At 46.9% G+C, this 14489-nt stretch overlaps 1 protein-coding gene across 1 annotated transcript in view; it reads right to left on the bottom strand.

The window, feature by feature from the left end:
- Nucleotides 1-4207: 4207 nt before the first annotated feature.
- adarb2 (adenosine deaminase RNA specific B2 (inactive)) overlaps nucleotides 4208-14489 on the bottom strand; it is a 145144-nt gene continuing 134862 nt past the window's right edge. Inside the window, exons 8-10 of the mRNA XM_071896930.2 lie at nucleotides 12199-12380; nucleotides 5683-5864; nucleotides 4208-4384 (exon numbers count right to left, since the gene is read on the bottom strand). Of these exons, the coding sequence (XP_071753031.2) occupies nucleotides 4208-4384; nucleotides 5683-5864; nucleotides 12199-12380 (541 nt within the window). The remainder of the gene's footprint in view (nucleotides 4385-5682; nucleotides 5865-12198; nucleotides 12381-14489) is intronic.

The raw sequence follows: 14489 nt of genomic DNA, 5'->3' as shown, positions 1-14489 counted from the left end.
TGATCAATTCTACAATAAATATGTAATCAATTAAACAGCATCATATCCATCATATCAGAGGTGGATGACATTCATGCAATCTTTAATAAAAGGCCAATATCAGCCCCATATATCAGCAAACCAGTATATCAGTCTAACCCTATGGTGATGCAATGTTATATATGTTATGATACAAATAACTGCCCATTATGTTGCTCCAGCACACAACTGGGGACGTTTGCTCCTGGTGTTTGGTTCCTAGATTTCATTGAGGAACAGCGTGACACAGAGAGAGAGAGAGAGGGAGAGAGAGAGAGAATATTCCATGGAGTTTTATCTCTCTGGACTCGTCCATTAGATTATAGCTGGCTGGCCGTGACCAGCCACTGGAGCAAATTGTCAATTATGATGTTTATTGTAGAGCACACAGCCGACTCCATGCGGCCTTAGGGGGGGGGGATACTACTGAGGAGGCACACCTCCAAATACCCCCCCATTCTCTCTCTCTCCCTCTCTCTCCCTCTCTCTCTCCCTCTCTCTCCCTCTCTCTCCCCCTCCTCCTCCTCGCTTCATGCTTCCTCCCGGCTAATTTGGCGGCCGGTCTGTATGACACCTGCCACCCAGCCTGGCAGAGATAACCATTTCCACCATGGATTTCCCCCGGGAGAGAGGAGGCCTCTTTAATATTTGTCTGGATGCTCCTGAGGGCCACGGCTATAGAAAGGTGTTCATGAAGCCTGCAAAGTGGAAATGGGTCTATATCACCGCTCATTATTTGGTTTTGGTATATTTATTCTGCGGACAGAGGAGAATGCACTTGGGCACTGGGTGTAGAAGAAAAAATATTTTAAATATACTGTATTAAAAAATATATTAAATGTTTAAACATAATAGGAATAATACAAATAATAAATCTAATATAGTAATGTTGTTTTGTTTTTTTTTTTGCAATATTATATACAAAGAAATTCTATTTTTTCTACATAAAATTGCAATTTTCTTTAAACTGACTCCAAATTCTGACAAAAAAAGAATATCAAAACAAGATAAAATGACAAGATTTTGTGTTTTTATTCACATATACAAACATTCACTTTTAAGGTGTTACTGAAGTGCAATTTACAGACCTTAGCAGCATTTATTCATATACTTTAATTTACATCATAATCAGACATTTTATGATCTCTTCACATCTTCTTTTAACATCTTTTATACATTTGTTTTTTTTACATATGTACACTCGTAGATACAATATTGCCATTCAGACATGCCTTACTGTTTAATATCTCTCAAAATAAATCTGCAAATCTGTGTTGTGGGTATGAGTGGGCTCTCATAACCGAGAACGAGTAATACAGAGATTATGAAACATGATGCGAGGCGACGAGAAAAGTCGTTAACCTGCTTACACAAACGATGAAGTCTGGATCATAGAAGGAACAGAAATTAGTTTGTGGACTAGATGATACATCGAAAAAGAAAACCACATGTACATGAAAGACAAACACTGATTCTCTCTAGATTTACACAGGAACACAAATTAGATTTTTAACCCTATGTGGAAGCAGATCTGTTCTTTCCGCTGCCAGTTTAACATGGAAACTAGGGTTTGACTAGGACTTTTAGAAGGCTGATACTGACATTTTTGTATTAAAGCTGCCAATAGCCAACACTTTCTCCCCACATTTAATACCTTTCTTTTCATTTTCATGCCAAAAACATCCAAAAAATTACAAATATTCAGCATTTCCACCCATAATCCTAAAAGCCTCTGAAACAGCATTTAGACCATCATGGGACACTAAAATTCTCCACTGAAACCCAGACTAATGTAATTATTTTAGTGTTAGCAGCTCTTTAAGGCAGGGAGACCCACCGCACCTAATGATGAATTCATTTACAACAACTTTATTGGACAATTAAATGAATAAATACAAGAAAATCTAATTTCATTGCTGGTTTTACAGACTTTTCGTGTAGCTGTGGTCGGGGAGGAGCCTCCATCACATCAGAGGTGGACGACACTGATTGGCCAATATCTGATATTTAACCAAAGGCGAATATTGGCTGATCAATACATCGGTCTAACTGTAATGGAAACCAAGATCTGGGTCACGTGGGTCGAATTCTCGGTTCTTGTGTAAATCTGGCCTATGTGACAAATCACCTTCCTCACTGAATTGTTTCTTCTTCACATCTGAGTTCAGTTGTATTGGCTAGACAGTGAACAATCTGAGCTGCTACTGTATCCTCAGCTGCCCCATGGAGCGTACGATGCTGCTAAAACAGGAGCTTAGTGGGAGCGGAGGCCATAGAAACAGGGAAAACAACAGAAAAGCACCACTAGATGTCACTCTCACTACTTTTATTGTACTGCTGTCTGACCCATGCTGCTGGCGATTAGGACGCCTTGTCTAAATTCTTTATAGGGAGGCATAGAGAGAGGGGTGGGGGGTGGGAGGCGGGGGGGCCTCTTCAGCAGTGACGGAGAACAATATAGTCATGATTACAATGAATATAAACATTTAGCTGCATCAGTAACTCAAAATGTCTGCTCTGATGTCGCGCTCGCACACGCAGGCTGTATGTTTACATCATGAAGTATGTAAAAAAATAAAAGTGTGGCGTGTGGTAAAAATGTGCATGGTAATGATCTAGGAGGTTTGTATTGTTAATCTTCATCTCTGTGTGGAAAATGGTGTAAAAAAAAAATCCTCAAATCTGCTATTGAGGAGAAGCGGAGGGGGGGGGGGGGGGGGATGCCGTGACCCGGGGGTACGAACGTTTCCGTTACATCATCTTCGGGGCGGTCACGACCGCACGGGGCCCCGCTGAGGAGTCACGACCGCAACTCGCCGTATTAGGGGAGCGGAGCTTGTGAAAGAGAGGTATAAACAGTGGGAAAACGGTAGAAAGACCCCCCCCCTCCTCCCTCCTTCCCTCCATCACCTGCACTTCCGCCTAGGCAACAAGCCGTAATGGCTGCGGTTATGTCGCCTCCGTCGTCGCCCCTCACCTCTATTCTTCTCCCCTCTCTACCTGTCAGGGGGGCGAGCGGGGGGGGGAAGAAAAGAGAGAAAAAAAAAGGGTGGAAGGGTGAATTAACCTGTCGTCGCGTCGTGTCAAACTCGCCTGTTGTTGGGTGCTTGAGAGGCGGGGGGGGGGGGGGGGTGGAGGAGGGGAGGGGAGAGGACAGAGTGACAAAGAGGAGAAACAAGAAAATAGGTGGAGGAAAGGGGGGAAAAGATGGAAGGAGGGGGGAGAGAAAGGCAGAAGAGGGGAAGAGGGAGGGCAAGGAGGAAAGGGCTTAAGAGATGGAGACGCAAGAAGAGAAGGTGGGCAGGAGTGAGAGGGTGAGTAAGACGAGTGTGAGTCAGAGAAGAGTTATGAGGAAGGTAGAGAGAGAGAGAGAGAGAGAGAAGGTGAGATGGGCCTGCTTTGAGGTGAGGTGAGGCTACATGTTGAATTCTGCCTCTTTCTCTCTTTCTCTCTCCATCGCTTCCCTTCCTCTATCACCCGTCACCCTGACAGGGCCAGTAATTGGACGCGGCCCTCTTTCTCTCTCTCTCTCTCTCTCCCTCTCTCTCTCTCTCTCTCTCTCTCTCTCCCCCCAGTGGCTCCGCTCCTCAGCAGGAGCCTTGGGGCCCGGAAATAGCTGATGACAAGATAGCGGCTGCCTTTCACTCCGCTCAAGGTTACCCCACCCCGCCTTGACAGCCAAACCACACCTGGGGGGGTGGAGAGGGTGTGTGTGTGTGTGTGGGGGGGTGGGCTTTATATATATATATGTGTGTGTGTGTCTGTGTGTTGCATCAAAGTAGGGCGAGTCATAGAAGAAGAAAAATCCATTTGAAGGCGAGTTCCTTTTCGTTTTCCCCGCTCCTTTCAGCCTTTCCGTTTGACCTTCCGCTTGTCTTTTTGGATTGGTGGTCGATGGATGACGCGTCCAACACACACACACACACACACACACACACACACACACACACACACACACACACACACACACACACGGCGGTGGTAGCCTAAGCTTGTGACCTTGTTGACTTGACATGTGGGCGGGTGTGTAACTGTGTGACTGTGAAGCAGGGCGAGGTGCTCAGTCGGCTTTCCCTGGTTAAATAAAGGTAAAAAAAAAAAACACACATGCATACACACACATACGCGAACACTCATACACACACACACACACACACACACTCACACGTACGCACACACACGCCCCTCCTCAGTCCGACAGCAGGAAGAGCTCCTGCTCGGGCGGTTTCTTCACCCAGGTGCCGAGGCCCGTGTCCTGCAGCGCTCTGACCCACTGCTGCTTGACCGTCTGGTAGGGCCGCGCCGCCATCTTGGCCTCGCAGTACATGAGCTGCCGGTCCGCCGAGCCGCACGCGTGCACCCCCAGCTGGAGAGGGAGAGAGAGAGAGCGGTTTAAAAGCGACACACAGACAAGACGCGAAGATACGGAGAGAAAACAAAGCCGGGGCGGAGAGAGGGTAAAGGTTCCGTGTGCAAGAGAGAGAAAAAGAAGAAGAGCGAGCAAAACAAAACGAATGAGCCGGCACAAACGCATTTGGGGTGTGGGAGGGGGGTGGGGGGGTGGGTGGGGGGGGGGTGGGGGGGTGGGGGGGTGGAGGGGGATGGGGGGGTCGGGGTGGGACTTCAACAGCTGTGTAATCTCCCCATTTAAATTTCACAAGCAATTGAACATTCTCTGTGCTTTTTGTGCATTCCTATTGTTGCGAGGGGGGGAGAAAAAAAAAAAGCAGAAGATAGGCGGAGAGACAAGCGGAGAGAGAGAGAGAGAGAGCAAAACTTTCTTTTGGAGATTAGTGCGACTGCTCTTGCGTGGCCCTTATATGCGGCGCGCGGGGAGCACTTAGGGCGGGGGCCTCCTCGAGTGCTTCTCCAAATAATTATGGTTTCATAGTCATTATGCTTTAACGGCCGCCATTTGGCGACGCAGGCAGTGTGTGTTACATAAAGTTTCAGAATGGAAATGAAAGTGCGGCGGGTCGGCGTGCCGCCGTTAAAGAACCGAGCCGCCGGGTTTTGATGAGCGGCGCAGACGGCAGCTGCTGCCGGGCCGACGGATTTATCTACGGGAGCGAAGAGGCTGCGCATCTCCTCCACAGAGCGTTCACCTGCAGCCAGGGTGCTTCTGTGTGTGTGTGTGTGTGTGTGTGTGTGTGTGTTTGCGTCATATGAATATGTGTTTATGCATTTTTGTCTGCGTGAATGTTGGCATGCACTATTAATGTTTCTGCATTAGTCTCTGTGTGTGCATGTGTATAGCATGGGATTCCTGATGTTAATGGATTGCATACTGTTCTGAGCCTGTGGCCCTTTGTGAGCACAAATTATTAACACATAGACCTGTACTTACACTGGATATAGGCCGAATCACTGTTGTGTTGTATCAATCGACAGTAGAGAGTAGCAAAAATCATTAATTCATTAAATAATAATTACAAGTGACACATAAGCAGCAGTATGAGCAGTGATTTTCAGTTATCGCATTCAAATGAACTGTTATGAGGCCAAAAGTATGCGTGGAATGCAAGTCAGCCAATCAGAACCGAGAACCAGAACTATTCCTTTCATACTGCAGATCCTCCCTCTTCCTAACACTTCCCCGTTGGTACGCGTAGTGAAGCCCACTCCGCTGCACCTTTACCTTTCCGTATGGATATCTGCCCTCACCTTGCGGTAAAGCTTGTTCCAGCGGGTGAACAGGGCGTGCTTGCAGAGCCGCGAGGGCGTCCCCGAGTCCCGCCGCCGTCCCGTTGCGGTGTTCACCACCTCCAGCTGGCTGTCGCCCAGCGTCCAGTTGACGCTCACACACGGGGCCTTCCCCGGCTGCTGATACTCGGCACTGCTCAGGCCTGCGGGAGGGAGAGAAGAGGGCGTTTTTGTAGCTTTTTGTAGTAATGAGATGATAATATTTGCAGCAGAGTGACTAAGATTGTAATACAGCAATACAGTAAGATGAACAATCAAGTTCAGTCACTGCAGAAAAACATTTCATGAGAATGTTTCCAATCTGTACTGCACTTGTGAGACGTTCTTCGATAAAACACACACAAACATCCGAGTGGAAATAACGCAACTGTGTGTTTTTCCCTTCAAACCTGCGCTTGCTTGTTTCGTTTAACCTTCCTTCCACCCTTCCCTAGCGCTCTCCCCGGGGCGAGCGACAGACGTAAAGTTTTGCAGCGCTGCAAAAAGCCAAGTCAACCTGGGCCTGAAAGTGCATGGCTGTTTATATGAAGCTTTGATTTAGCCTCAGAGAGAGAGAGAGAGAGGAGAGAGGGCTGTAGAGCACGTGAGCGGTGTGTTTGTGCCCGTCTGCTCTCGCACGCCTGCAGCTAATAGCGGTGTTTAAGTGTTGCCGGCTATGTTCGCTGTAAACAATCTCTCCAGACACAAAAAAATGAAACCTCCCCTTGCATCGGACTCTCTCTGTCTGTCTCTCTTTCCCGCCTTCCCTCCCTTTGTCTCTCAAATAATTAGCCTCGCTAGCAAACCGCACAAAGAGAGCGGCGGAGGAGAGAGAAAGAGAGGCAGAGGTGACAGCAGGGTCCGGAATGAACGAGGGCACAGGGTAAAGAAAAAAACCCTTGAAAGTTCCCGAAATCCCCCAAAAATGTTGTTGTCATATTCACATGCGAACGCTACCGCGGCCCTTTCCGATGTGTTCTGGGGTGAGAAAAACGGATCCGATCGGAAAACGACCGAGCATGCAGCCTGAAGCAGCAGAAAGTATTGGCACCACGTGGCCAGCAGTAGAAGAAAATGCCAACCCCGCACAAACCACTGCGTCAACAAAACATAAAGCAACTGATATTGTAAAAAAACTCAACAATGGAGGGGTGGAACCCAACTGGTTGGGGACCGAAAGGGGAAAACGACACCATCCTCTTCTGTAAGGCCTGCTGCCAGATTTCCAGAAGTGGGAAATAAGTGTGGGACGTGTGGTATAATAAAAACATTAGTGGTACAAATTGAGGGTTTATTTGCCAATATCCAAAGCAAATGCATTATTTGATAGTTCAATAAAATCGCCCACAAAAAGGACCAAAATGCCCCTAAAAATCAACGGAGCAAAAGTCCCCTTTTTAGCTGACAGACACAAACACCAGCTAACACCTCCTCCTGTCCTGTCAACACATGCTTCAGTTCGTCCTCATGGATTACGTGACGCTGTTGAGGCGCGGATGAAGAGAAGAGGTTCAAGTCCTCGAGCCGAGACACTTGTTGCTGCGCTGTTGCTCCATCCTCTAGAGATTTTATTGGGGGACAATCTTACACTAGCAGTGCTGGAGAAATACTGGGTGACGTATGTGTCATACATGCCAGGCACATGCTTCACATGTAGCACCGAGGCTAGCAAAATGTGAAAATAAGAGCAGGTTTAAAAGCGATTCCGAACATTATTCTCTATATCCTCTAAACCTGTCAAACTGTCTTCGGAAAAGGAATCAGTTTCTCGGATTTCACCTTGACTTTAACCCAGTTATTTATTATATCGTCCAGTGGTGAAGGCATCTTCATAGAGATCACCTGACGGATTATCGAAGACGCGTGAACAACAGTCGCCCTTGATCTCACCGTCTGACAGACAGCTTGTTACAGGACAATGTGTGATGTACAATACCATAATACATGCCTGCGGATCATCTCCCCCTTTGCCACACTCATTTTCCCATCTTCACTCTTCCGTTCACCAATCTCAATTCCTCTTTTCTGTAGCTCCTTGGAGCCGGAAATGAATTGCCTGCCACAATAACAATCCTCCAAGTCTCTTATTACCCATCCCTTCTCTCTTGTGCAGACGCACCTCTTTGAACAAAAGGCCCCCCTATCCATCCTGCCTTTCCTTTCTCTCGCTCCATTCATGGCTCATTTGATCCCTTCAATGGACTTGACTCCTCTGTTTCTGTAATAGCCAATTTGATTTTTCCCTCATTGAAGACTTGATCAATTTCTATTCTGGGCAGTGTTTGGCGGATATGAAAGAGGCCGAATCAGAGGCTTTAGTTATGGGATTCATAACTGTACAGTGTTCATATAGACGTCTATAGCTGCTATAGAGTCATGCTATAGCACAGTCTGTGTTTATGTGTACAGTGGTAACCATTGTAGAAATTGCTCCACCTGGATGATCTGGTTTTGAATCCCTACACTGGTTGGAGAGGACTTTACCCCCAACTGCTTAAAGCATAAATCAGGCCATTTTCAACCTGGACCCTTTGCTTCACTACAGCTTGCTTGCCTGGGTGCGCAACTCTCCAATACAGGACACTCAAAAATCAACCCCAAAAGCATCCCAAGCATGTCTTTTTCAACTTATCACTCGCTCTCTAATGAGACATGTTGGCAAAAAGATGATCTAGTGATCTAAAGTATTGATGCTACCTTGGCCATTACTCTAGCTTTGCTGCCTCACCAATCGACAGTATAGAATGAAGTTCCTTATGTGCCTCTGCTGTATAAAGTAGTGCTAAATAAATAGTAAAAGTTGTCAGGTCATGGATAAACTGAAAATTAAGTATATACATGAAGTCATTATAGAGAGCGTTGATATGTTGAAAAAGCTTTGAGGGCTTTTGGGTTGATTTTTGGTGTCCATAGCAATTGACGAGACTTTGGTCAGAATCGATCGGTATGATGAAAAAATGGCTAGTTATGCTTTAAAGTCGAGATGAAATGAAAAATGCCTTTTTAACCCTTTTAGATCACATCCCCGGTCATATTGTGCACCTATTTAACAATATATGCCAAAAAAAATACAAAAAGTCAATTTCTTTGTGTTCTTATATCAAAATTCAATCATGTTTTCTTCCTGTAAAACAAAATATGCCGTGTGCTTACGTAAGCATGCCCGTAACTAATTTCAACCAATAATATCATGACATCCACCCATCAATCAATCTTCAACTTTTAGCGCACAGAGCTAAGAGGCTAAGATTCATTAGTTAGCTAGCTAGCAACAGCATGGTACTTCGGTGTGTCTTCGGGTGTTATGAAACACCCACTTTTCAACGTTCAAATCAAATTCCTCCCAACGTTATGTCCCGCCTGTCTTTCCTGTTTCACTCGGAAATACGTCACGATACGGAAGTTAGATACTCTCGAAATGCCGTTTCATCTCGACTTTAAGTGAAGCTGCTCATTGGCCAACAGTGGAGGACTGTGGTTGTATTGGGAATGCCTTAGTTTTCCATGGTTAAATAAAGATTAAAATAGAATCTGCACATGCTTGTGACTGCCCACAAGTGGTGAGAGCAAGACAGCTGAAGGTGTGGGAATCATCATGAACATTTCCTGCATCTACTTGTCCCGTTCCTGCTGCGATGGAAGTGACCGGCGGGGCGAGAGTGAAGGACAAGTCGGTCCATCGATGTGTTTGGCCCTCGGGGTCCAGGTGGAGCCACCTTGGCGGTGCGCGATAAGAGAGAGGGCCCCACGCTCGTCCACAAACTCCGGCTTCCTCTATGGGTGTCGCTTTTAAATAAAATAACCCTGAACAAGAGGCCGGACGCACAATAGCTCATCAGAGGATCTGATGAAAGCCAATGAAAGGGCCGGGGAGGAGACGAGAGGAGGGGGGGGGGGGGGGGGGGTTGGGGAAGGATACGCACGCAGACATCTGAATGCTCGCTCTTTCTATTCTCTCTCTCTCCCCCTCTCTCTCTCTCTCCTTCCTAGCTCCCTTCACATTGAATGGCTGTCTGATAAGGGCTGTGATTACATTGATTTGGTGTAGGGCCATCTCCACTGTCTGCCCATCTCCTCCCCTCTCCTCCCCTTCCTTAGCCTTCCAGCCTTCAATAGACTGTACTCAAGGCGCTGCAGGAGCGAAGATCTGACAGTTTGTGACACACACACAAACACACGCACACACACACACCAAAACACACAATCATTATGAGGCATGTCGGAGGGGAGGGCCGGAGCATTTGTGGCAGACGTGGGAGGCCACCTCTGTTTAGAGGGTAGAGGATGTCTGCTGGTAAAGGTCATGTCTATACCGTTTGTCAACACGGATAACCCACAACACAGAAAAATAGTTCAGAGGACATCCTGCAGCATCCTCCTTGTGGTTTTCTCTGGGGAAAAACATTCACTCGGCAGCCCAGGGAAAGATTTTCTTTGTTACGAATGTCTACGGTCATTACACAAACTGTGTACTTTCCCTAAAGCGTGGTTTATTACAGGTGGAGTCAATTACGAGTAAGTATGAATGACGGATTCAATTGTTCATACCTGATGAGAAGTCTCAAAATATTAACTGCCAGCCTGTAATATCTACTTCATTTGATTCAAAAGCAAGCCAAAAAACTCCATTCAAGTCAAGTGAAATGACTCCGTTCTGAAAGCCATTGAACAAATCATGAAAAATGCCTCCCGCGGCGCTGGCTGGGCGCTCAATGATAAATTCATTCCGGCGATCATCACCAGAGGACAATTCGGTACAATTATCAATCTTGATGAGGATAGGCCTCACAAAATATTCATCCTCATGGCACCCAATTACCCGGAGCAGTCCCCTGCAACTCCGCTCCGCAAAGAGCGGATATGCCCTTCAAGCGATGTCAAAGAATACGGAAGTACAATAGCGTTCGCTGGAAAAATCTGGCAAAAGTATGCCGCATAATATACAAAGTTTTTGTAAGCTGTCAAAGATGTGATACACGCATCGACTTTAACTTTATCCATTGTGTATCAGCGTTTGAGATGATATAACGCGATGTATTTTAAAAAAAACGTCTTTCCTTCGATGTGATTGTCACCGGCTTTGTTCGTATCGATGATCCCCGGCAACAGAAACGTGCCCTACATCGCCGCGCGCCTCTGCCGTTCAAGCCTCTGCGTCTGCCCTAGATCTGATGTGATGGCTGACGCAGTTTCTACAAGTTGGGTGTCATTCAGATCCTGTTCCAGCATTCATCTTCGGTACAAACGAAAGCCGGAGGTCTCAACGGAGCCCTGCGAGCAGACGTGCCAGACAAGTTCCTAGTTGTTGCTTGTCTGGCTGGCACAATGTGAGGGGAGAGAAGCAAGGGTACATGAGTTTGCCGAGCGTGTGTGGGGGTGTGTGTGTGTGTGCATCTGTAATCGGTTTGTGTGTCATTTGGTCTGGGGTTTTCTCAGACATATTTCTTAAAAGGAATCCCCCAAAATAGATACACATTTGGCCAAGGAACTCCATCTGGGGTGGCCCCATCGGAAGAAACAATGTTGTTTTTATTTAGCACTTATTTAGTTAATGTTTAGAGGCAGGGCGAGAACAGCAAACAGCCTGTCATTGGGCTGCAATACATGAAGTAGTAGGGAAATAAAAAAAAAAAACCCCATATCTCATTTTCTCAGGAGTACTTGGAAGCCGTAAAAGGATCCAAGTGGGTCCGCCAACCACCTTGTGAACCCCTGATTTAGTGAGTTTAGAACACTAGTGGCTATGTGTTGATGATTCATTTACCACATGTCCGATATATGCATGTGTGTTTCTGTTTGAATGCATGTATGTGAGTATATATGTGTGTGATTGTATGCCTGTATGAACATATTTGTACTTGTGTGTCAGTGACCCCCTTTCCATAAAACTTTTTACTGATTCCATAAGAATCAGTTAAAAAAAAAAAAAAAATGATGAGAATATCAACACCAAAATCATCCACGTGTCATTGGTAGATCATTTGCTTTACATAAACATATACTGTGTTGAGTGATAGCAGGTCACTAGCATTATGTCAAAGTAAGAAGACTCACCTTTTAGTAATAAAATGTGTTAGTAATTTGCATTATATGGCCTGTGGGATCATAAAACACTGTGCAGTGATTTTTAGCTGTACACAGTCTCCCATCACCCATCACTTTCACTCCCTGTGGAAACAGGGACAGTATTCTCTGGTTGTTCAAAACTACCAGACGTAGCCACACATAATTTGCTACAATTTCTCATTTTTGCACTTTTGAGACAAAGCTAGTCGCCTACCATCACTCAACATAGTGTCTGCTAAAGTGTTAGCATGGAGCACCGGAGCCAATGATCTACTGGGGACACATGGATGATTTTGGTGTTTATGTTCTCATCACTTGTAAAGTTGACCAATGGAACAATCTACCAAAAACCTGCTGTTAAGCTAAGCTAAGTCATATTACACACAATGTGGACACAAGACATGTGCCTGTGTGTGTGTACCGCAGTCGTACCGCTTAGGAGGGGCTGGTTGCGTCGGTAGGTGACGGGCAGCGGGCCCAGGCGCTCCTGCCGCTGGTTCAGCACCCTGCCCAGGTGGCCCGTGTGCCGCAGGCTGCCCACCGTCACACTGTGCAGGTACACCGGCTCCACGAAGTGGCTCAGCAACGCCCCCTGCAGGCCCAGGATGTTCCACCTGAGGGGAGGGGAAAGGGGGAGAGGAGCGGTAGAGTGGGGAAAGGTGAATGGTCGGTAGAGGAGGAGAAAGAAGAAGGGGATGGAAGCAGTGTGAGGGTTTGAGAAAGGAGGGCTTGTAAGAGTGGTGGGTGAGGAGAAGAGAGAAAGGAAGGAAGGGCAAAGATGATGGAGGTGAGAGGAAAGGAGGGAGAGTGGTATGGAGAGGATGAAAGAAAAACAGAGAAAGTAGGTGGGCAGAAATAAGACGGAGAAGGAGAAGGAAGGAAACAGTTGAGATCGTGAGGGGAGGTGGGATAAGAGGAGGAATGAAGGGAGAGATGGAGGAGAATAGAGGTGAGAGGGGGCGAGGAGGAGAATAGGGGAGAGAGGAGAAAGGGAAGGATTTGGGGTGGAAAGAGAGAGAGCGAGAGAGAGAGGGGACACAAGAGCGTCAATGACAGGTAGAGACAATTTGATCATTATCTTGGCGTGGGACGTGATGAGCTCACGGCCATCGCTGGACTGACACACACACACCTCCCCCCCCCCCCCCCCCCACCACCACCACCAACAACAACACCACCACCAGCGAGGGTCAACACCTCACCATCCATTACATCGGACGCCACATTACCATGTGCGCATTCATCAGTGCCATTGTGGTTAATGCACTGCATGGGGCCGCGTGCTTTGCGGGACAAGGGCGATCACCTGGAGGTTTTTGTTTCGGGGGAGATCCACAAGTGACACAAAATCATTACAGGGCTAATCCTGCCAGCCACAAAGATGCCTGATACTGTAGCCAGCTGGACCCGAGCCACCTACCGTTGAAATCTCCTCTATTTAACCAGCAGATGCTAATTTATGGATGGAAAATGATAATTACCGTGTTTATTATCATTCCTGCCCTTCAGAGAGAGAGCAGAGAGAGAGAGAGAGAGAGAGAGAGAGAACAAAGCGAATGCCTCCTGTGTACCTGCGCTGTGTACTCTCCGGTGCATTGGACTAATGAACTTATGAGAGGCGCAATCAGAGGCACAACATTATGCTACTAATTTTTACATCATTGTTCTTTTTTGTTAATCAATGTCTCTTTATCGTGGACGCAATTATGGCGGATGCCTGTTTTTTTGGGTTTTTCCCTCCCCCCAGCGACTTAATAATCACTCATTATGGCTTCTTTTGCTTCCCGAGCAGTCAATTAACGTCAGCGGCTTTCCGCGACTCGCTAAACGGGCTCTCAAGCCGCCGCCCGCTCGCCCGTGCTTTACCTGCAATCTGTCGGCAAGATCTGTCCTTCCTTCTCAGACAAAGAGAGGGAGCTTTATTCAAAAGCACACACACACACACACACACACACACACACACACACACACACACACACAACACACATACACACACAACCCCAGTGCTCCACCAAAACAGAAATAATTTAGCCTGAAATATTAATTTACCCAGAAAGCGACGCCGTGAATTAGAAACATCTTCTAATCTCATGCAAGAAAAGACAGCCATCTGGCTTTGGGTGTGCACATTTAAAGAGAGGAGAGGGGAGAGACCTCTCCGCTCCTCTCCTCTCTTTCTCTCTCTCTCCAACTCGATCCTTTCTTCCCTCCCTCCCCTTGCTCGGTAAACGCCGACCATTAAAGTAATGTGTTCATCTACATAAAACGGCGGCGGAATAGGAAAGATCATCGTTATATGAAAGCCATTTAGGCCCCTCAATTAAATCCAGCCGCTGACTTAAATCAAACATCGGCTCAGGAGCGTCGTCAGGCGCCGCCGCTCCGCCCGCCTTAAGAAAACACAATCGGAGATCATCAGGTAAAGCAATGATGGGTTCGCGGCGGTTATCATCAAAAATCCCACGATTAGAGTAAAGATCTTAAAATCCCCTGTGGTCAAACCAGATCTAGCCGGGATAAAGCGCCGGCCGAAGGAAGCGGGGAAAATAAAGTAATGGGAGGTTGCAAAATGAGTGTGACAGAGGACAAAAAGCGTATCTGGGGGATCACTTTTAGATTGCGGCGCTCTGTATGTGTGTGTGTGTTTTGAGTCTGCGGTCCTAAGCTCCTCTCAGTTCCACCCTCCACCCTGACCTTGATAAACTGGCCCTCGGTGACCCACT

This window comes from Centroberyx gerrardi, chromosome 22 (assembly GCF_048128805.1).
Source record: "Centroberyx gerrardi isolate f3 chromosome 22, fCenGer3.hap1.cur.20231027, whole genome shotgun sequence".
NCBI classification, from domain to species: Eukaryota; Metazoa; Chordata; class Actinopteri; order Beryciformes; family Berycidae; genus Centroberyx; species Centroberyx gerrardi.
The sequence above is the reverse complement of the archived record's forward strand: the minus strand, read 5'-3'. Positions and strand labels throughout refer to the sequence as shown.